Source organism: Hypanus sabinus, chromosome 3, assembly GCF_030144855.1.
Source record: "Hypanus sabinus isolate sHypSab1 chromosome 3, sHypSab1.hap1, whole genome shotgun sequence".
In the NCBI taxonomy this organism is placed as follows: Eukaryota; Metazoa; Chordata; class Chondrichthyes; order Myliobatiformes; family Dasyatidae; genus Hypanus; species Hypanus sabinus.
Window position 1 is genome coordinate 49,993,935 of NC_082708.1, and position 23,746 is coordinate 50,017,680.

General features: G+C 37.7%; 2 protein-coding genes across 7 annotated transcripts in view; both read right to left on the bottom strand.

Moving 5' to 3' along the window:
- Window positions 1–13,557, bottom strand: part of kbtbd3 (kelch repeat and BTB (POZ) domain containing 3) — a 29,814-nt gene extending 16,257 nt beyond the window's left edge. The window contains exons 1-3 of one of the 4 annotated variants that reach the window (XM_059964292.1): window positions 13,406–13,557; window positions 6,493–6,558; window positions 6,123–6,353 (exon numbers count right to left, since the gene is read on the bottom strand). In XM_059964292.1, coding sequence (XP_059820275.1) covers window positions 6,123–6,328 — 206 coding nt within the window. In that variant the 5' untranslated portion in view covers window positions 6,329–6,353; window positions 6,493–6,558; window positions 13,406–13,557. The other 3 variants (XM_059964291.1, XM_059964294.1, XM_059964293.1) reach the window with 3 other exon arrangements.
- Window positions 13,558–16,971: 3,414 nt separating this feature from the next.
- elmod1 (ELMO/CED-12 domain containing 1) overlaps window positions 16,972–23,746 on the bottom strand; it is a 45,086-nt gene continuing 38,311 nt past the window's right edge. For all 3 annotated transcript variants that reach the window (XM_059964306.1, XM_059964305.1, XM_059964307.1), the window contains one exon: window positions 16,972–21,722. In XM_059964306.1, the coding sequence (XP_059820289.1) occupies window positions 21,550–21,722 (173 nt within the window). In that variant the 3' untranslated portion in view covers window positions 16,972–21,549. The remainder of the gene's footprint in view (window positions 21,723–23,746) is intronic.

Sequence of the window (23,746 nt, forward strand, 5' to 3'; positions counted from 1 at the left end):
CAAACTTACAAACAATATTTTATCTTAACCAACAGTCAATATCTACATACACTAAAACTATTCTTCTAGATCATGCAGAAAACTGAAATTACAATTTCACCAAATATATTTAGAGCAAGCATAATGCAGGGTAATGGTGAACAACCACAACAGTGAGATAGAGCATTTTAATAATGATGATGTTAATGATGGAGGCCACAAAAAAAACTGTGAGCATTAAATGAGTATACCTAGGGCAGTAAGGAGGTTATGATGTCCAATACCAATTTGACCAAAAATCCCAATATTAGGCATCCTATTTACTATCACAAACAAGAGAAAACCTGCAGATGCTGGAAATTCAAGCAACACACACAAAAGGCTAGAGTAACTCAGCAGGTCAGGCAGCATCAATGGAAAAGAGTACAGTTGAGGTTTCAGGCCAAGACTCCGCTGAAAGGTCTCAGACCAAAATGTCGACTGTACTTTTTTCTCATAGATGCTGTCTGGCCTGCTGAGTTCCTCCAGCATTTTGTGGGTGATCCTATTTACTTAGGTAGCTTTTAAAAACTGCAAGAAGAATTTAAAGTTTTCTATAATGAGAAATATTGCTATTTTAACTACCTTCAACTTTTTAAAATAGTATACAAGAGGAATGCATATGATGGTACATAAATGGACCAGCTGTGTATCTGATAAAGGTGTTGAAGAATTTCACATGAAAATTAAAGCAAGGAATAAATAGCTGGCATGTGGATATTAACACGATTGACCAAAATAAATGTTGTATAGTCCCTTGTCTTTTCAGTTTAATTTACTGGTTTCAGATTGGCATAAAAAGAATAATCTTGAATTTGTAAATTGGAAGAAAACTAAAACTTTTAACAGAAGTACCAAACAGATGGCATGTCCTTTAAGCAGATAATTCTGAAATAATTTGGGTAAATAAATTTTGTGGGTACTGTATACATAATACTAATATTAATACAGCCTGTACTAATATTTTCTGCTATATATACACCATCTGATTTTATACAGATCAATCAGTTCAGCTCGCATACACAGTAAGGAATATGATAGCCTGACTTTATTATAAAAGAACGTGAATGCAGGATTAACTATAACTATATAAGGCTTTGGTGACCCTGCATCTATAGTACTGTCTATGCTTTGGTCTTCTTATTTTAAAGAGAGGATACATTTGTCGAAGAGAAAGTGCAGTGAATTCCAGGAAGGGCAACTGATTCCAGAAATTGTGGATTTACCACATCAAAGATGAATGAGTTAAAAGAATCTCATTGAAATTCACAGCATTTTTACGGGGCTCAACTGGCTGGATGCAGTAAGGGTGTTTCTTCTGGCTGAGTGGTTTACCACCAAGAACTAGTCTCATTTACTACTGAGATATGGAGGTATTTCCCCATGAAGAGGGGAATGAAGCTTTGAAATTCATTATGTTAGAGAACTGTGGATTCAAGACAGAGATAAACAGATTTCTGGGTATCAAGGGAATCAAGAAATATGGAGACAGGAAAGTGGTGTTGATTTAACTATTATTTTGCTGATTGACAAAACATTTTGAAGGACCAAACTTGTACACTCACACTTGTAATTCTTTTATTTTGAATATAAATGGATTAGCTTAGAACACCTTCATGAACTTTATTCTTTAATTTATTTTCCATTTAATACATAACACAATGTATGAAATTTACCTTGCAAATTATTACTTTCATGACCTCAGAATATTTCACTGTCAATTTAGGAACTTACATTAAGTGAGTCACTACTGTAACACAGAAGGGCATGGAGCTCTTACAAGTTGCAAAGTGGAACACGTGATACTGAATGTTGTATAAATATTGGCCAAGACACTGAAGATTACATCCTTGCTGTTCTTGAAAACTGTTGATCTTATATACTTACCTGAGAGACCAGATGAGGCTGCTTTTTATATTCATGGTTGACGTGGTACTTTCACTGCATGCACTGGTGCATCTGTCTAGATCTTTGGCTCCTTAAGCACTTGCACAGGGACCCACATCCAGATCCTCCGACTCGAGAGACAAGAGAGCTTGCAACTTGCCTGCAGAATAATGGTATTACTTGCCAAACTCAGCATTTACTGTCCATCTCAAACTCCTTGGTGAATTAGGTGGGCAGTTAGGCCATTGCAAGAGGGAATTAAGTATCAACTACATTGATGATGGTCTGGGCTTGTTATCAGGCCAAAAAGAATAAGGATGGCAGTTTATTTGGCTGAAGAATGTTAATGAATTAAATATATTTAACATCAGAATGGTGGTTTTATGATTCTTATATAATGGTTAGATTTGAAGATTTAATGGTTTAGATACGTAAATAAATGAACATGTAAAGGAATAGGTTATCACAAGTAAGCCAGGGAATAGGATTGCTTTGAGATCTGGCATTGACTGATACACCAAATGGCCTTCCTCCACATCTTCATAAAATAAAATCAGTAGTCCAAGCTGCTACTTAGCTATATTGCACTGTCATAAAGGACATACCATAAGGGGCACACTTTTGGAAACCAAAATAAATTAAAAGAACAATGCAAATATAAGCAAAGAGAATGTATGGTGTGTATGGTGAAGCAGAATTAGCCTATTATTATTATTAATATTATTAAGCAGTTCTTACATTATTACAATATTTTAATAGCTACTAATTAACAGTGCAAATTTTGCATAAAATGACAAAAATGGATTGCAGTTTACAACTTAGTAAAAACACATGCTGGAAACAATGAGCAAGCCAACCACCATCTGCAGAAAGAGAACAGTTATTTTTCAGATCAAATCTTTGCAGAAAGGGGAAAAAAACAATTAAGATTGCATTTACAGATAAAATTAGGGAGATATAGATAGGAAGAAGAATACATCTGAAAGAGCAAGGCTAGGACTGCCAAGGTTGATTAGCTGTCAATAATGTCACCTGGTTGGTAGGTTAATGAGAAAGGTTACAGAGAAAGAACACAAAAGAATAATGTTAAAGCTAAGAAAAGCAGAACTCATAATCAGAATCAGGTTTATTATCACCTGCATGTGATGTGAAATTTGTTAACTCAGCAGCAGCCGTTCAATGCAATATATAATCTAGCAGAGAGAAAAATAAAGATAATAATAATAAATAAACAAGTAAATCAATTACATAACTGGATAGATTTTTAAAAAATCATACAAAAACTATATATTAAAAAAAATGAGGTAGTGTTCAAAGCTTCAATGTCCATTTAGGATGGCAGAGGGGAAGAAGCGGTTCCTGAATCACTGAGTGTATGCCTTCAGTCTTCTGTATCTCCTACCTGATGGTAACAGTGAGAAAAGGGCATGCCCTGGGTGCTGGAGGTACTTAAAAATGGATGCTGCCTTTCTGAGACACTGCTCCCTAAAGATGTCCTGGGTACTTTATAGGCTAGTACCCAAGATGGAGCTGACTAGATTTACAACCTTCTGCAGCTTCTTTTGGTTCTGTGCAGTAGCCCCTCCATACCAGACAGTGATGCTGCCTGTCAGAATGCTCTCCACGGTACAACTATAGAAATTATTCAGTGTATTTGTTGACATGCCAAATCTCTTCAAACTGCTAATGAAGTATAGCCGCTGTCTTGCCTTCTTTATGACTACATCGATATGTTGGGACCAGGTGAGATCCTCAGAGATCTCGATACCGAGGAACTTGAAGCTGCTCACCCTCTCCATTTCTGAGCCCTCTATGAGGATTGGTATGTGTTCCTTCGTCTTACCCTTCCTGAAGTCCACTATCAGCTCTTTTGTCTTACTGACGTTGAGTGACAGGTTGTTGCTGCAGCACCATTCCACTAGTTGGCATATCTTACTCCTGTATGCCCTCTCGTCACCACCTGAGATTCCACCAACAATGGTTGTATCAACAGCAAATTTATAGATGGTATTTGAGCTATGCCTAGCCACACAGTTATATGTATATAGAGAGTAGAGTAGTGGGTGAAGCACACACCCTTAAGGTGTGTCAGTGTTGATCGTCAGCGAGGAGGATATGCTATCACCAATCCGCAGACGGTGGTCTTCCGGTTAGGAAGTTGAGGATCCAATTGCAGAGGGAGGTACAGAGGTCCAGGCTCTGCAACTTCTCAATTAGGATTTTGGGAATGATGGTATTAAATGCTGAGCTATTATTGATGAGCAGCATCCTGAAGTAGGTGTCTGTGTTGTTTAGGTGGTCTAAAGCCGTGTGGAGAGCCATGGAGATTGCGTCTGCCGTTGACCTATTGTGGCAATAGGCTAATTGCAGTGGGTCCAGGTGCTTGCTGAGGCAGGAGTTCAGTCTAGTCATAACCAACCTCTCAAAGCATTTCATCACTGTCGATGTGAGTGCCACCGGGCGAAAGTTATTAAGGCAGCTCACATTATTCTTCCTAGGCACTGGAATAATCGTTGCCTTTTGAAGCACGTGGAACTATTGTCTGCAGCAATGAGAGGTTGAAAATGTCCTTGAATACTCTGCCAGTTGTTTGGCACAGGTTTTCAGAGCCTTACCAGGTACTCCATCGGGGACTAATGCCTTGCGAGGGTTCTCTCTCTTTAAAGACAGTCTAACATCAGCCTCTGAGACGGAAATCACAGGGTCATCAGGTGCAGCAGAGATCTTCACAGCTGTAGCTTGGTTCTCCCTTTCAAAGTGGGCATAGAAGACATTGAGTTCATCTGGTGGTGAAGCATTGCTGCCATTCATACTATTGGGTTTCGCTTTGTAGGAAGTAATGTGACCCTGCCAGAGTTGCCGTGCATCTGATATTGCCTCCAACCTCGTTTGAAATTGTCTCTTCGCCCTTGAGAGCGCCCTCCACAAATCATACCTGATTTTCTGGTACAGGCCTGGGTTGCCAGACATAAACGTCATAGATTTAGCCTTTAGCAGACGACGTACCTCCTGGTTCATCCACGGCTTTTGGTTTGGGAATGTACAGTAAGTCTTTGTAGGCACACACTCATCCACACAGGTTTTAATGAAGTCGGTAACAACTGCAGCGTACTCATCCAGATTCAAAGATGAATCCCTGAATACAGTCCAGTCCACCGATTCAAAGCAGTCCTGTAGGCACTCCTGTGCGTCCCTTGTCCATACATTCTTGGTCCTCACTGCTGGTGCTGCAGTCCTTAGTGTCTGCCTATACTCAGGGAGTAGAAGTACAGCTAGGTGATCAGACTTCCTGAAGTGAGGGCGTGGAATAGCAAGGTAGGCATTCTTGATGGTTTGTGTAGCAATGGTCCAGTATGTTGTTTCCTCTGGTATTGCAAGTGATCTGTTGATGATAGTTATTTAGCGATTTTTTCAGACTGGCCTGGTTAAAATTTCCCAAAACAATGGTGAAGGCATGTAGGAAATGTCCAACAAATTCTGTTGAACATAAAAATTAAGAAAGAGTCTCTGGAAAACAAAAAACTGAATAATACAGATGACCGACAGCAAACTGGGCAACTCTGATGCAGAGAAAGTAAAAAAAAACAAATAATCTGAAACTGCTGAATTTGATGGAGTACAAACAGCTACAATATGCTCAGATAGAAGATCAAATGCTGTTCCTCAAATTTGTGCTGTGCTTTGTTATCATACAGGATGCCAGACATTTAAGTCAAAGTGCAGTGATATATAGAATTAGAGGAACATTTCCCTGTATGCTTTGATATACATGTAATAAATAAATCTAAATCTGAACAGCTACTGCAAGTTTAGGATTGCAGTTGACAAGTTAACACAGTAAAATGGTTATCCAATTTTGTCTTGGTTTTCCAGTGTAGGGGAACGCAGTACATTAGATTAAAAGTTCACTTTAATTCACTATCCCATTTTAACCTATTTGTCGGTGTCTCCTGCAATTTTCTGTAATTTTAAAAGTTACTTTTTTTGCTAATTTCTAGTTCTGTTAAATAATCTTCATCCTGATCTCTTTACTGTTGCTCTTTCCACAAATATTACCTGATTTACTGAATGTTCACAGCATTTTCCATTTTCGTTTTAGATTGCCAGCATCTGCAGTTTTTTTGATTATTAACTTCACTTAAATATTTGCTAAAATACTGTACCATAACAAATCAGAGAAGCAATACTGTATTTAAAGGCTGCCCCTATGAATTTACCTGAAGAAATCACTGCATGCAGCAAGAATACACCTGTGACATGGGAACTTTTCTCCTTTGACAAATATTGTGAAATCAAAGAATACGTTCTGCTCCCGGAAGTTCTGAAGTACATTTAAAACCTGCTGTCCATGAGTCTCAGCCAGCAGAGAGATAGCTCTCTTTTCAGTCACTCCATTGCAAGCAGCCCTAGAAACTGAATCCATGATTGACTTGGTTTACTTCTCTAATCTGTAAAGAGAAGAAGTTCATAAATAAAAATAGAAAATGCAGGAAATACGAACAGACCTTAACAATTAAGAACTCAAATCAATGTGATTTCACCACATGATGTGAGTTTTAAAAAATCATTATTGATGAAATTCCTCACCTGCAGTAATTGGTTGAGTCAAGTTCCTTTGTTCAATAATTTATTTGAGCACAAATAAGGAGCCACCTAAACACAGAGTTCCACTGTGACTTACAAAATCACAATTTATTACAGTGATTATTATATTCCAAGCAAAGTTTGCATCATCCGGTTCCAGGGGCACATATCATTAACTTCCCAGTGTATAGACAAGTAGCTTTCACTTCTTGACCAACCCGAGATGATCCATAACAAGACTTCATTTTTGTTTCCATCAGTCAATAACACATCTACTTACAGGTCATATGTACTCAACAGGCTTGCTGTTGATACTCCACTTCCACTGGCAACATCTGTTTATAGACCTGTTGAAATTCATAGACTATATATCTGGAGATAAAAAGCTAGTTTAGTCTTTCCTATATATCTGTATCTGTGCTGTCCTGCTTGACAGATCCTAGGATATTATCTTCGAGAAAACATTCCAGAGAGATGTTTCCTATTGTTTTTGTTCTCACCAGGTCGACTTGTTTAAAATGACAGGGATATCTGTTTCACTACAATATGTTATATAAAAGTTTGTAAATGTACCAAATGGTATAAATGTGCCTTAATTCTTCACTCATCTTTATTCATAATCGATTTTCATAATTTACTAATAAGATCAACTATATTATCAAAAAAGGCATTTTACTTAGAAGTCTGGTAGGTATACAGGTATTTTAAGTAAATTGTGCACGAGTTCACCTTTTAAAATTTTGATTTAATTTGATTTTAAAAATGTTTAAAATTATCTCAATCCTTCTTTAGTTCACTGTAAGTGATACTTTAAACCTGACTTTAGAAACTATTTTTTTTCAAATTCTGTAAACATAAGCAAACAAATGGTCATCCATTTCCAAATCAACTATCACAGAGAGGTGCTGAATAGATGCCAGCCATATCTCAGAAAGGAACGTCAAATAATTAAGTACTTCTGGACTTGTACCTCAGTACCTCTGCGAATACATGGCTCCTCCATAGAGAGAGTTAAATGCACTAAGTTCCTTGGAATACACATCACGAATAACCTCATTTGGTCCCTCAACATCATCTCCCAGAACAAAGCACAACAGTGTCTCTACTTCCTAAGTAGATTGAGGCAAGCGAGGCTTCCCCTCTTACCCCCATCTTAACCGAATTTTACAGGAGCACCATTGGGAGTGTCCTGACAAGTTACATCTCTATTTGGCATGGCAGCAGCCGAGCATTGGACCAAAATGCCCTACAAAGAAACGTGAGAATGGCTGAGAGGATCATAGAGGTCTCCCTACCATCCAATGGGAACATTTATCCAGAGCGCTATGTACCTCAGGGCCCTGTGGAGGATTTTAGCCAATGACCTTTGTGAAACTACAGAATTCTGTGTCTGTATTGCTTAATGCCTAGATCAGCAGAGGATCGTGGTGCTGCCCTTTAGCCAACTGCTCTAAACACAAGATTACATGGTACTGCCCTATAGCCTACTGCTGTACACTACAAGACTACGTGACTTAATTGTGGAACAAACTTCTGAATAAAGGGTCAAAATATCGGAGTGGTTAACACCTTGCACCTTCCTTTAATTAGCAATATGCCTAGAGCTGATCTTAGTGCATAACACAGCAGTGTAAACAAGATGGAGACAGTGAGGGTCATAAATTGTAGAGAGGACCTTGTGGGCTGACAAGTTTCTGACAACTAAATAGTGTGTATGGTTTTCCCTAACCTGTGTAGTAATAACATATAAAACAAATTATACTTTTGTACTTTAATGACTTACTGGATCTAAGGATTTAATGAACCTTCTTTGTATCATAAATAAAGATTCATCATTCGGTCTGGGTTCTCAGCACATTTGCAATAATCTATCTTAGTTTCAAGGATGTTCTGACAAACTATCTCTGTGTGTTGTGGGCAGAAAAAAGTGGCATTTTTGTGGGAATTGATAAGATGCACAGGATTGGTTTTTAAAAAACTGACTGATATAAATGACTTTCAGTGTGCATGTATGAAAAAGGCTGAGACTATTGTTCTTTGGAAGGCTTGACAATCGCACCGTTGGTGAGTTGTTCTTCCCTTAGTCAAGAATAAAGGTATTCTATAGACACTTCGAAGCCCATGTTCAATTTATTAATTGAAATTCCTTAGCAAATTAATTTCCCTAACAGGCTCTTACTATCATCCAGGTTCCCACACATCCATTCAATATCCTCTTTGACTTTCTACCATCAGGCAGGAGACTCCAATGCACAAAAACAAGAATGGTCAGGATTAGAAACAGTTTCTTCCCTCATGCCATTAGGTTTCTGAACTCACTGCCTCACTGCATTCCAAGTGTCACCAATTAATTTCTTCTGAAACCTGACAATATTTATTTATGTGTAATTCATTTGTAGATTTTACCCTTGCTTTCCTAAGTTATTGTATGTTATATGTGTGTTATGTGTAATACTGTTCTTTACACCTTGCTTTAGAGAAATGTTGCCTCATTTGATGATAAACATGTAGCTAGTTAAATGACAATAAACTTGACTTGGTTTGACTCTGGGATACCTGACTGTTGAATCTAAAATAAAATAAAATATATTTTCAAAAGTATTCAGCTTCACATAGCACTTCCCTCAAAAGTAGATTCAGATTAGTTTGGAATACACATGGAGTCACATAGCATGGAAACAGGGCCTTTACTCTCCCATACCTAAGCTAATTATCAAGTACCCTCAGTACTAATTCATTTACCAGCACTTGGTCTGTAGCCTTCCATGCCTTGATGATTCAAGTGCTCATCAAGATATTTTTGAAATGCTGGGAGGGCACCCACCTTCTAGGTAATGCATTCCAGACTGCAAATCCTCCCCGAGTGAAAAAATAATCTGCAGTTCTCTTTATCCAAAAGGGTTAAAAATCAGTTCATCTCTCAATTATCCTTTTAGATACCTCTATTAGATTCTTCCTTCAGCCGCCTCTGAAAACAAACCTAGACAATCCAACCTCTCCTCATAACGGAAACATTCCATCACAGGCAACATTGCGATAAGTCTCCTCTGAAACCATCTCCAGTGCAATCATGTCCTTCTCCCAGACTATGGATCCCTTAGTTAATGCATAAAAAAGGATGAGAACCCCTGCTTACAATTCTCTAGCTGAGGCTTAATGGAAGTTTGTCTACATACCTTTCTACTCTTAAAATCTATGCGCTGGCTAATGAAAACCCATACAACCATATAACAATTACAGCATGGAAACAGGCCATCTTGGTCCTTCTAGTCCGTGCCGAACGTTTACTCTTATTTAGTCCCACTGACCTGCATGAGTGTCATAACCCTCCATTCCTTTCCTGTCCATATACCTACTCAATTTTTTTTAAAAAGACAGTATCGAACCTGCCTCTACCACTTCTACTGGAAGTTAATTCCACACAGCTACCGCTCTCTGAGTAAAGAAGTACCCCCTCGTGTTACCCCTAAAATTTTGCCCGCTAACTCAACTCATGTCCTCTTGCTTGAATCTCCTACTCTCAATGGAAAAAACCTATCCATGTCAACTCTATCTATCCCCTTCATAATTTTAAATACCTCTATCGTCCCCCCTCAACCTTCTACATTCCAAAGAATAAAGACCTAACTTGTTCAACTTTTCTTGGTGCCCAGAACTATACATAATACACCAAATTTGGCCTCACCAATGCCTTGTACAATTTTAGCATTACATCCCAACTCCTACATTCAATGTTCTGATTTATAAAGGCCAGCATACCAAAAGCTTTCTTCACCACCCTATCCACATGAGATTCCACCTTCAGGGTACTATGCATCATTATTCCTAGATCACTCTGCTCTACTGCATTCCTCAATGCCCTAACATTTACCATGTATGTCCTATTTTGATTAGTCCTACCATATGACTTCTTCACTACATTAACTACCCGTAGTGCTAAGTTCAGGGATCTATGGACACATTTGCCAAGGTCCCTCACATTCATGGTATATATACTTCCTTGTCAGTCCTCCCAAAAATCATCATTTTGTACTTCTTGGGATTAAACTCCATCTGCTTTAGCCAATTTATCAGATGATCAATATTGTCTATAATGTAAGACCATCCCTCTCACTATCAAAAACACTCAGAACTGTCATTTTATCTTCAAACTTATTAACTGTATCTATATTCATATCGAAATCATTAATGCATATGGCTAACGATAGGAATCCCAGCACCAAACTGATCACAGGCTTCCAACCATACATTTTCATCCCGTCTCCTTTAACCAAGCCAACCTTTTATTCAATTTGCCAACTTGTCTTTAACCTTTTGGACTAGCCTGGGACTTTGTCATAGGTCTTAATGAAGTGCATGAAGACTACATCAACTACACTACCCTCATCAATACAAACTGTTGATTTTTTTTGAAGAAAAATATTTTTAATTAAATCATTCAGACCAGATCTCCCAACAACAAAGCCAATGCTGACTATCCCTGCTTGACCTGTCTATCCCTGCTTTTATTCTTGGGACTGCTGTCCTCCATTATCTGGCACAATTTTAAAAGACTCCACAGCATCACACACTTGCTTTGGATAACAATGGAGAAATATCTCATCCACCTTAATAACCTCTGGCAGCTAAAGACTTTTTTCCGGAGTGGAAATATCTAATACAGTGGGGCATAATTTTAAGGTGATGAAAGGAAAGTATAGCGGGAATGACATAGATAGTTTTTTTAAAAACAGAGAGTTGTACATGCATGAAATGCACTGCCAGGAGTGGTTGTAGAGGCAGATACATTAGGACCATTTAAGAGACTCTTAGAAAGGTACATGGGTGGAAAAAAGTGGAGGGCTAAAGGGGAAGGAAGGGTTACATTGATCTTACAGTAAGTTATAAAGGGAGTACAATATTATGGGTCAAAGAGATTGTACTGTTCCACATTCAGTAGCCACTGTATAAGAGACACCTGCTTGTTAATGCAAATATCTAATCTGCCAATCACATGTGGCAACAACTCAATGCATAAAAGCATACAGATATGGTCAAGAGGTTCAGTTCAAACATCAGGATGGGGAAGAAATGTGATCTAAGTTACTTTGAATGTGAAATGATTGTTGGTGTGATATCTCAGACACTGCTGATCTCCTGAGATTTTCACACTAGTCCAAAAGGTTAGAGAGTCTCGGGAGTTTACAGTGAATGGTGTGAAAAACCAAGGGAAAAAATCTAGTGAGCAGTAGCTGTATGGGCAAAAATGCCTTGTTAATGAGAGGTCAGGAGATAATGGCCTGACTGGTTCAAGCTGACAAGAAGGCGAAGGTGAGTCAAATAACCATGCATTGCAACAGTAGTGCACAGAAGAGCATCTCAAACGCACTTATCAAAGCTTGAAATGGATAGGATTCAGCAGAAGACCATGAACGTACCCTTAGTGGTCATTTAGTGTTCATGATTTCTAAGACACCAAATGCGCTGACCTTTATAAATGATAACATGTTTTGGAATATCCTCATCCTCCTATGGTCTTTAAATGAACCTACCCTTTCTTCAGTTACCCTCATGCTCTTAATCTAGAGAATTCCAAGGGAATTTTCTTAATCTTGTCTGCCAGTGATACTTCATGACCCCTCTATGCCATTCTAATTTATTTTTGAAGCTTACATCCTTCCCATATATATTCTATGTACCATGATGTCTCTTCCCCCACCCATCATACCCTCAACATTGCTTTGTAGATTGCTGAGTTGAAAACATCCTTGGTAAAAGATGAACTGCATGTTTCAGTTTTGCAGTAAGAATGGGTATCCAGTCTATTAAATGTTATTACAAACTGTCAAAAAATTTTATGCAGATAAAAAAGCATCACAGCCACTCGGGTGACAATGTGACAGAAACTTTGGTGATATGGAAATAGGTATTTGTGTATTTATGCTCATAGGTCAATAAAACCCTAGAAAATAATCATTTTAATTGTATTCCTTTCTCTGTGTGTGAACTGAAAAATCATAACTGGCAAATTCAAAAAGAGCAATGGTTCATGTGGTTACCTTGCGTCTTCCAACAATGCACAGTCATGCACTGAAATCTTGACCAAAAAGAACCAATCACATCAACGTAAGTTTGTGTACGGTTACGGGCGGATTTGTTAATCATTTTCTTTGCCCCTCCATTGTCTTTTGTTTTATCAACATAAATATGCTAATTTTAAAAGTTACCTTGAAAGTATAAAAATAGAAATAAATATTTACCGATTTACTCCTTTCTGAAACAATGCATTCGGCAAAGCTATTGTAACATACTGAGGAAACTAGTATGGTCTTGTTAAGTTATGCGGATCATATTACAAGTAATTTTGGAATGAACAGAAAAATTTTGATTTTAACCTGCGCCTTACATCGTTAATTGACAACGTTTAACACACAAGTACAGCCACCAACTGAAAGATTAAACGGAATATTTAATTCAATCAACATTGGTTCGATGCAACTAGAAAGTTCCATCGTCTTGACTACATTTTCCATTAGCTTAATTCTGCACTTATCAGCACTTCTCAATAAATAAAATGGTGGAATGCATATTGTATGTAATTGGTCTAACAGGAAAACACTTAAAATTTCCATTGTGAATTCGGCCAGGCCAGAAAATCAAAATAAGATCCCTATTTGCTGCATTAAAGAAGTAGCAACAAAAGGTGCCATTCTTATTTTACCTTTACGCAAAATTTGATTGAGAAAAAGTGCTGTTAAAACTCAACAGAGCTATGTTTTGATTTTCACCAAAGACCTAAAATAGTTTTATGCTCCTGGAAAATTTTCAGAGCCCCATCCTAGCAACGGCCGCTTTATCCCCGTACTTTATGCGGCGCCAACGAACAGCCACCCTCCTCCCGGGATTTTATTGACAATAACGTTCAAATGCGCCCTACCTTTATACGGGTGACACGTGTGGAAAGAGGTGGCCGACACAAACGGAGGGAGCACGGCCCGACCTGACACGGCTGCCGAGGATCGCGGCGCGCTACCATAGCGGCCAGACCGAGCGGACGTGACGCAGCCAGGTGCCAAGGCGGACGCGACAGTGGCTGGTGGTGCATGGGGCAGGGTCTAAGTGCTGCACCGGGCTTTAATACCCATTACACACTGGAGGTTTGGCTTGACGTAACTCTGTCTTAGCCAGTATCACTGCGCTCGTGTGAATTTAAAACATGAGCCACTGCAATACAAATACACCTGGCCGGCGAAGTGAGAGTTGTGGCGTGTGGTGCCAGATGCGCAGCTTGGTTGATGGTGCTGCTGCCAGGATCTTCTCACTGTGGAAGCCACATACTGTAACAATATTGTATCATCCATTCTATGACACTATACTGTTGCATCAAAATAGGACTGCACTGCGCTGGTATTGTGATTACTTTAGAACGGATTATGTTGGGAAAGTATTGCAAGCAATATTTTCACGTGAAATCGTGCCAGTTGTGGAAATAATCCAGGCAGCACTGTGCGGAGATTAGCTTGTCCAGTCTTTCTTAGGCTGTGAGCCATGCATCTCACAAGCACATAAGAATATACAAAATAAAAGCAAGAATGGTGAGCCCGCACCTAGAATATTGTGTGCAGTTTTGGTCCCCTAATCTGAGGAAAGACATTCTTGCCATAGAGGGAGTACAGAGAAGGTTCACCAGATTGATTCCTGAGATGGCAGGACTTTCATATGAAGAAAGACTGGATCGACTAGGCTTATACTCACTGGAATTTAGAAGATTGAGGGGGAATCTTATTGAAACGTATAAAATTCTAAAGGGATTGGACAGGCTAAATGCAGGAAGATTGTTTCCGAGGTTGGGAAAGTCCAGAATGAGGGGCCACAGTTTAAGGATAAAGGCCTTTTAGGACCGAGATGAGGAAAAATTTCTTCACACAGAAAGTGGTGAATCTGTGGAATTCTCTGCCACAGGAAACAGTTGAGGCCAGTTCATTGGCTATATTTAAGAGGGAGTTAGATATGGCCCTTGGGGCTAAAGGGATCGGGGGTATGGAGAGAAAGCAGGTACAGGGTTCTGAGTTGAATGATCAGCCATGATCATACTGAATGGTGGTGCAGGTTTGAAGGGCCGAAGGGCCTACTTCTGCACTTATTTTCTATGTTTCTATGTTAATGGAACATTTGGACTCATTTAGGCCATCCAATAAGACCATTGTTAATTTTTATCTTGCTATTTCTTTCCTCATGAACCCCTTATCCTTCTATTCCCCTAAAAATCCAAATTACTACACATTTCTATCTTGAGTATACATAGCAATCTACCCTTCACACAGCTGTCTTTGGTAAAGCATTCCAAAGACATGCTATTTCTCAGTGAAGATATTTGTCCTCAGCTCTTCCCTAAACAGCCCCTTGTTCTGAGGCAATGACATCGGTTTCAGACAGCCAAGCCAGAAGAAACCTACCCCATAAAACACTTAAGATAAAATCAGCACCAGTTCTAATTTCAAGAGAATGCAAGTTTGGCGTTCCATCAAGTGACAACCTCTCCATCCCAGATATCAATCTGGGGAATGCGTTACAAACATTTCTGTCTGCACCAGTACAAATAAGAACAAAAAGCTAACAGTTTCATTTGAATCATTATGAAGGACCCCATGCACCCCTCATACAATCTCTTCTCCCTCCTGCTGTCTGGAAAAAGGCTCCGAAGCATTCGGGCTCTCAAGACCAGACTATGTAAGTTTCTTCCCCCAAGCTATCAGACTCCTCAATACCCAGAGCCTGGACTGACACCTTGTCCTATTGTCATGTTTTTGCCTGCACTGTTTTTGTGCACTTACACAGTCCTGTGTAGGTCTGTAGTCTAGTGTAGCTTTCTCTGTTTTTTTAAAAATGTAATTCAGTCTAGTTTTTGTACTGTGTCATGTAACATCATCGTCCTGAAAAACATCTCATTATTACTATGCACTGTACCAGCAGTTATGGTCGAAATGACAATAAAAGTGACTTGACTTGACTTGAAAACCTCACTGGGTTGAGTAGCATGGGTGGAGGAAAGAAATTTAGGACAAAACCCTACATCAGGACTAAGAGGAAGGACAGAAGATAGCCAGTATAAAGAGGAGGGGCGCAGAATGGTAAGACAGAGGATTGGTTGAGGAGGAGAGGTTGAGGATGATGAGCAGATCAAACCATCAGTTTTTTAAATCAAAATAATACACACAAAATGCTGAAGGAACTCAGCAGGCAGAGTAAACTGTTGATGTTTCAAGCTGAGACTCTTCATTAGGACTGGAAGAGAGAGATAAGAAGTCAGAGTAAGAAGGTGGGGGAAGAAGAGAAAGAAGTACAAGGCAGTAGGTAAGTACAAACCGGGGGGGGGGGGGGTGAAATAAAGAACTGGGAAGTCGATTGGTGAAAGAGGTAAAGGGCTGGAAAAAAGGAAATCTGATAGGAGATGATAGAAGGCCATGGAAGAAAGGGAAGGGAGAGAAGCACCAGAGGGAGTTGATGGGCAGGTAAGAAGGTAGGTGAGAGGGAAATGGGAATGGGTAAGGTGAAAGTCGGGGGTGGGGTGTCAATTACTGGAAGTTTGAGAAATCAATGTGACTTTATCTAATTTAGAATTAAGCCAAAAGAGATGAAATTTCCACTATCCACGGTAAACAATATGTTGTAACAAAGCTGTGTGTATGAATGTATTCTCCAAGGTGTTTGAACTGGTATGGTTTTTTTCATATTTAATGACTAAAATCACAGCTATTTTAAAGTTAATTATTTTAGACTGTGCTGCAGCATTAATTTTACCAAGAATTCATTCTCCATTATTAGTACAAGTTGGGAATGCTGAAATTTTTTTACTATACACTACCGGTTCCATATAGTCACTCTTGAATATCAGAAAACAGTTTAATCCATTAAACTAAAATATTATAATTGCTTAAAATATAGAATATAATTACTAAACATAGCTTGTAAAGCGTAGATCAATTGTGGATGTGAAATTCAGTGATCATCTATCTGTCTATTATATTTTTCTCATATAAACCTGTGTCAATGGATCTTTAGTTGTTTAAAGGAACAAAACAAGCAATATACATTGACATAGTATCTTCTATATTACACAAAAAATTGAAGTGACTGTTACATGTATATTCTTTTCTCTTGCTTATGAACAATGAGATATATCATAGGACACTGCCTATTGTTCCCATGATGCATTGAAACAGAGTTTTATGCGTCATATGAAGAGTAACACTTCTAATATATTAGAATATATATATTTGAATATATTAAAATATATTTATCTGTAAGAAAACTAAAATACCAGAAATAATTAATTTGCTCAAAAAATATTTGGGTCTGATTATTTCAACTAAGAGAGTATATTATTAAAAATAAATATAAAACCATCCAATTGACAGATCAGAATGGGAGAAACCTCTAGGTGTGGGCTTTAAAGGAAATAACAGAGAGAGAAAAAACACAATCTAAGAATGAAAATTTAAATGTAGTACTTTTATTTCAGTAATGAACTAAGGATTTTAGATTATTCTACATGGAAAATAGCATGTTATAGATACAACTTGGTATAGCTTGCTCTTCCCATTGGGGGAAAACAGAATAAGAACCTTTTTAAATTTTTCATTATTAAAGTTCAGATTTGTCTGTTACAAATTCCTAAGCATTTAGAACAAGCTATTGCACATTTTGAAATCCAAATTCATACACAACTATTCACATAACTAAATAAAAATACTTTATGAACTTCAAGAGTAAAGATACACTTAAACATCATATTGATTTAAACACTTTAGAATTGAGCGCTGAGTGCAAAATATACAAGTATGATCAACAAATTGTTTAAAGAATACAATCTGCTTAAATATATACAAATATTGAAGTTTGGCAAACATGATCATCCAAAATTACTCTCATTAAATATTTCATGGTTCAAGTTGAGCTAAAGGCTATTCAAGAGAAAACTGCTGATGAACTAAACATAACAAAAATGCATTTTAATCATGTCCAGTGACAATCCTGTTAATTGTTCAAAAACACATACTGTATTCGTTAATACATCATTCAACACTTCTTTGCCAAAAATCTAGAAAATGATAAAAAAATTAACAGAATTATGGAGCATCTACTGAAAAGGAAACTTTTAAAAAATATTGTTTCTTCTATATTGTTAGTTCTTTTGAATTCTCATAATAGACTTCAAATAATTGCCCAGCTGGCTCTGTATTGAGGTACACTGAATTTAAACTACATATTTCTCATCTGCCATTGTGAAGAAGAACAATAAAACCAATCTTCACAATAGAAAATTTGTGCAATTACACTTCACTCAGTTTTATGCCATTGAAAGCAAACAATAATATTGAGTGTAATGTAAACTGGTGCCTTGTTCATTGCTGGTTACAAGATTAGGTCAAGATTACACCAATGATTTTATTCATTTTTAATTTCATGTTTCCCTTGCCTTCTGCAGTTTTTTCATTGTTCCTGTATGGCATAACTTCATCATGCCTTTATCTTTTACTGCATTAAACTATATAATCTGCCAACTAAAACAATCACAACAGCATTTAAAATATAAAATTTTATATTAAATTTATGCGGGAATTTGTTTCCATCATTTTCTACATACAGTGCTCAGAAAGAGATTCTGCAGCAACCTTGTTCAAACGTAAGAGAGTGGATGGCAGGTTAGCTTTTGTGGCTCTGTTCTAGTGTTTTGGATCATCTTAGCTATAGCAGTATTCTTTTTAAATTATAGAGAGTTACAACCAATATTTAAGTTACATGTGCATATTTATTTAAAATAAATTTATATTATTAGTTATTTTAAGTGTAGAATAATAAGTTAATGAAGTGAACATTGGTTCTAATAAAAGGTGAATTTTGGAATTAATGAGAGAAAACAAGGAGCTGGTAAATTAATTAGACAGATATTTTATGTCGGTCTACACTAAACGAGATACAGGTAATGTTCTAGAATAACTGTAAATCAGGAAATGAAAGAGAGGGAGAAACTCTAGAAAATTACAATCACCAGGGAAGTGTTCCAGAGCAAATTGTCGCAGTTGTTGCCTGACAAGCTGCCTAGTGCCGATGGACTTTATCCCAAACTTTTAAAAATAGTAGTGGTTTTAATTTTCCTAGATTCTCTAGATTCAGAGATAATTCCATTAGACTGAAATAAAATAACTAACTTATCTATTCAAAAAAGGGAAATAAAGTAGGAAACTACAGACCATTTAACATCTGTCATAGGTGAAAATATTGGAAGAATTTATTAAAGATATTATAGCAGGGCACTTGGGAAAATTCAAGCTAATAAGACAAAAATATGGTTTTGTGAAAGAGAGATCACATTTGATAACATTATTGGAATTCCTTTTAGAAACATACTATAGATAAAGGGGAACCAGTGTGCCAATATTATAATTAGATTTTCCGAAGGCATATGATAAGAGGATACATTAATAGTTACTGTGGAAATTAAAAGCTCACATATTGGCATGGATAGAAGTCTGGCTGACTTACACAGAAAACAAAGAATCCATTATAGATAGCAAGATATAACAGCGATGTACCACAGGAATTAGTACACAGGCCTCTACATTTTACAATTTTTATAAATTATTTGGATGAAGACAAAGTTGCTAAGTTAGGAAAATAACTTGTGACGAGAACACAGAGGAGTTGCAAAGGGATGCAAATAAGTGAATGGGTAAAGGTCTGACAAATGCATCCGACTAGGTAGATATGGAAAGTTTCCTCTCAAGGGGAAATCTGGAAGATGAAAGCTTGGCAGAATAAATGAAAATCCATAACATGAATTGGGAGAAATATCTGAGCTGAGATATCCTTGGTATATCCACTTTATCAAGACTCCACTGAACTTTACACCTTCACCAAACTGTTACCTATGTTTGTGTCCTTTCCTAATAGATCAATGATGTATTTAGAAGAGATCCTACCTAAGCAACATGTAACTCAAACATTATATTCTATTTTTGTCAATAAATTTCTAAATGCTTTCCTATTTACTGACTGTGGTAGCATATTAGCCTTTTGAGGATCACTCCCCATGCCACCCAGATCCTGTTGACTTTCAGAGCTCTGCAATCTCTCACCTTCTGGATCATATGCTTCTGTATTATTCCTGCCAAAATGAATAACCTCACAGTTTTCCATACATGTGAACTAAATATCTAAAAGTGAAAAAACATGAAGAAAATTCAATACTTATTACAAAGATTACATATAGGAATTATCCTTTAAGATATTTTGCTCATGACAGAGGAGAGAAAAAATTAAATTTAGGTCAGTAAACATACTGTAGCTAACTTGCAAAAATTATGAAATGTATTGACTGCAGGCAAATAAATTTGATAATTAGTGAAAATATACATGATTAAAACTTTGGTTTGATCAGAGTATTCTTGAAGTTAGTAAGAATAGTAAATACAGTAAATACACTGATTCTTATCATTAAAGTTCAAAGTAAATTTATTATAAAAGTATGTGTATGCCACCATATGCTACCTTGAGATTTATTTTAATGGGATGTTTTGAGGTTAATTAGCAATACAGTATCAAAAGTTACATCTTCAAACATTTAGAATCATTTTAAACAATACCTGGCGTATCCTACGGTTACAACAGCACTATAATATTTGAATTAAAAACATTGAAATTTAGTATGCTCAAGTATAATCTTACTTCAAATTCTGAGGTGGTGAAAATGAGACATTAGTTCAAGGAATAATATATTTATAATATATACATTAAAATCTTATATTTTGTTTCATTAAGATACATTTTGAATTATCACCAATGAAGAAGTAAAATGACAGGTATACAGCTTGCTTAAAAACTAAGTTATAGCTAATCTGAGGGACATCAGCTTAATTGATCAAAGATTTGCTTGGTGGTTAAGAAAAAAACATACATAGTTTTCATATGATGTACATACAAGCAGTGGGTTGCAATTAAATACTATGAATTTTTATATTTGTTTCAGTTAATAAATACGTTTCATCTAGGTGATGCCCCTTTAACAAACTTAATAAACTACAATATTTTAAGTATAGATTCACCAACTGTTGTTTTGTAAAACAGTACCATATTTTTCTGTTTTCATATTCATACCGGTATATATGTATTGTCATAGCAGGGTTAACAAATCTTAAAAAAAAGTTTATCCCTTTTCAATCAGACGTATTTTAAACTAGATATGGCACTGATGTGATAATTCACAAAATACCTGTTTATTGGTCCAGAAATGCACTTAAAGCCAAATGTGTGCAATCTACTGCACCTTCACATGCTCCAATAGCTATTCTATGAATCAATAAGCAAGATTATTAATAGCACACTGTGCCAAGCTGCACATCACATTTCCTTTTGGGAACAAATAACCTTCTGGACATTTGACACACAGTCCAAGCTATTTGCCTCCAAACCTTCAAAGCAAATCTGTCAAAACACAAGATATTTGCTCTAATTTGTGCTGAAATGGAAGTACAATTTAAATAAACTCACCGAACAATATTTGCTGAGAAGTTAAAAGTTACCTTATAGCTAAATCCCAGAAAATGATATTGTGTGGTTATGAAAATTCTTTGATCAAAATACAGTATATTCTTCTACAATAAATATTGTTTGTAATTTTATGCAAATTATGAAAGAATTTTTTTTAAACTAAAGGGCTATATAGAATCATTGATCACAACATTATAAAGCACAATAGGAGAAAAGCAGCATATGAGAGATAATGTATGAAAACATTGAAAACATTTCTTCAAATTATTAAAAATGTAACACTCCATGCTGCCACAATATGAGCAAGTGTTTATGGAAAATATCTCCATTGTTCATGTGAATGTATAGCATGTGCAGTACTTTTACTGTTTCAAATAGAGAACTGTTATACTTAAAACAAAGCATGCATACAGTCACCATGGTCATCAGATATGCTGGTCATGATCAATACTGTGATTTAAATTCAGTTTCTTAAATTCAGCTCACAGACAAGTATGAAGTGAGGCAGTGATTGGAGAATGGGAATATGGTTTACAGATTCATTAGACCCTCAGAAGCTGCAAAATGGGGGCACAAGGTCATGTCTGGGTTTTGAAGCTGTTTTATAATCCGCTTGTGGAACTTCTCTCGAACACGATTAAATTCCATTATATCAAGAGGATCCTCTTCAACCCAGAATTTATGAAACTCATGCATCAGGTAGCCTGCGTGAAACATAGGTAAAGCAAAAAAAATCATTTGAAGGAAACTGTATACAGAATAGTAACCAATGCAATTTTATAATATTGCAATTTTATTTGTTAAATCCCAAGAATGAAAGCAGAGCCAGTTCTGAACAAAGCTTCTGAACAACTTGGATGCAGGATGTGTTGCATTAAAAAGACAACAAAAGTGTGAGTTTACAACAATAGAAAGAACACAAGGTGACAAGATGAATGAAGACGAGACTGCAGATGCTACATTCTGGTGCAACGAAGAATTTGCTGGAGGAATGGTTGGGCAAAATCTGCATTGGGGGGAGATGGAAAGAAAAATTGTAGAGGTTTTGGGTCAAAACCTTGCGTCAAGACTGAGAGTAGAAAGGGAAGATTGTTAGTATAATTTGTCTCCCAACTTTAACTCACCCCATTCCTTATCTGGTTCCATTTGCCTGTGATCTTTCATCTGTCCTCAGTGCACCAATCACCTATTAGCCCCTGCCTTACCACCCACTTTCCTCTTTATACTGGCTATGTTTCCTTTTCACTCTCAGTCCAGTTACAAAGGTTTGACCCCAAACATTGACAATCCTTCTCCCCCACTGATAGCTTCTCTACTTGCTGAGTTTTCCAGTGAATTGTTTATGGACAAGTTTACTATTGGTGGTTATAAAGATGGAAAAAACCTGGACAATTTGCATTAGATTAAAAAAAGAAAAAAAACATTATACATCAGGATCAGAGTTTTGCAAATGATAGTATATCTGAACAAGAGGTATGATGTCTCAGAGTTCTAAAATAGTGGTCGCCAACCCGTCGATCGCGATCGACTGGTTCATCTTTGAGACTTTCCCAGTAGATCCCGAAAAAAAAAGAAAAATAAATACACAAATACTGTTGAGAGATTGCTTCCAGGTTGCAGGGTTTTAGTTCCGTTCTTTCTGCCCAGTGTGCACGTGTCTAGCTCCCTCACCATGCACTACATAGTGTACTTCAGTGGTCCTCAACCACCGGGCTGTGAGGAAACGATATGAGTCAGCTGCACTTTTCCTCATTCCCTGTCAGCCCACTGTTGAACTTGAACCCACGAGAGGTCATCAGTCGCCTAAACGCAGTGATACCCTCGCGCCAAGGATCACTGGTTGGCCTCGGGTAACCGGCCAGCAGGAAGTGCCGTTGGTACTGGCCTGGAGTGCGGACAGATGGGTGCCGCCTATAAACCTGTTTACTACACCGAATGTTTGTGGGGAACCCGGTGCTAAAATATTCGTAGACAAACTAATTCAGGCTCAGAGTTTTGTAAGTAGCAGAGCAGCTACCTCGCTGCTATCTGTTGAAACAGACTTTTGTCGGCTGATAGATCCTACGGGGGGGAGGGGGGGGAGAGGCGTGTCCTGTTGCACTCCTCACTCGGTTGTTCTCTCTCTCTCCGGACTACAATCACTGCGGCACCGGTATGGGAATTTCCAACCTTGTCCTCTCACCCCACCTGTGACCACCCGCACCTGGCCAAGGTGGCGGACGGCGGGTGGGTGGGAGGCTGGAGTTCAGGCCTGGAGGCTGTCTAATGAGGCAATGAAGCCCTCAAAACTGCTTCGGCACCTTAAGTCCAAGCACCCAGCACTTAAAGACAAACCCGTTGAGTTTTTCTAGCTGAAAAAACATGAGCAAGCGGGACAGCAGCGAAGTGCCAAGAGCCGCAAAAACAATTGCGGAACAGACTGAACATAAGGAACCTGCTTCGAGTATCGCTGTATTCCCGTCGTGTTTAACACCCGCCCCCCCCCGTCGTCAGCCGGTCCACAAGAAAATTGTCAGTATTAAACCGGCCTGTAGTGCAAAAAAGGGTGGATACCCTTATTTCCACCATTTCCTTATTATTTCCACTTCCGGGTTGTGGGGTTTTACGTCCGGTCTTTCTGCCCCGGTGCGCATGTGTGTAACTAATCAATCTGGGGTCGATCTCGCCTTTCACTAAGGCCGAGGTAGGGGATCTTGGGCTTAAAAAGGTTGGTGACCACTACTCTAAA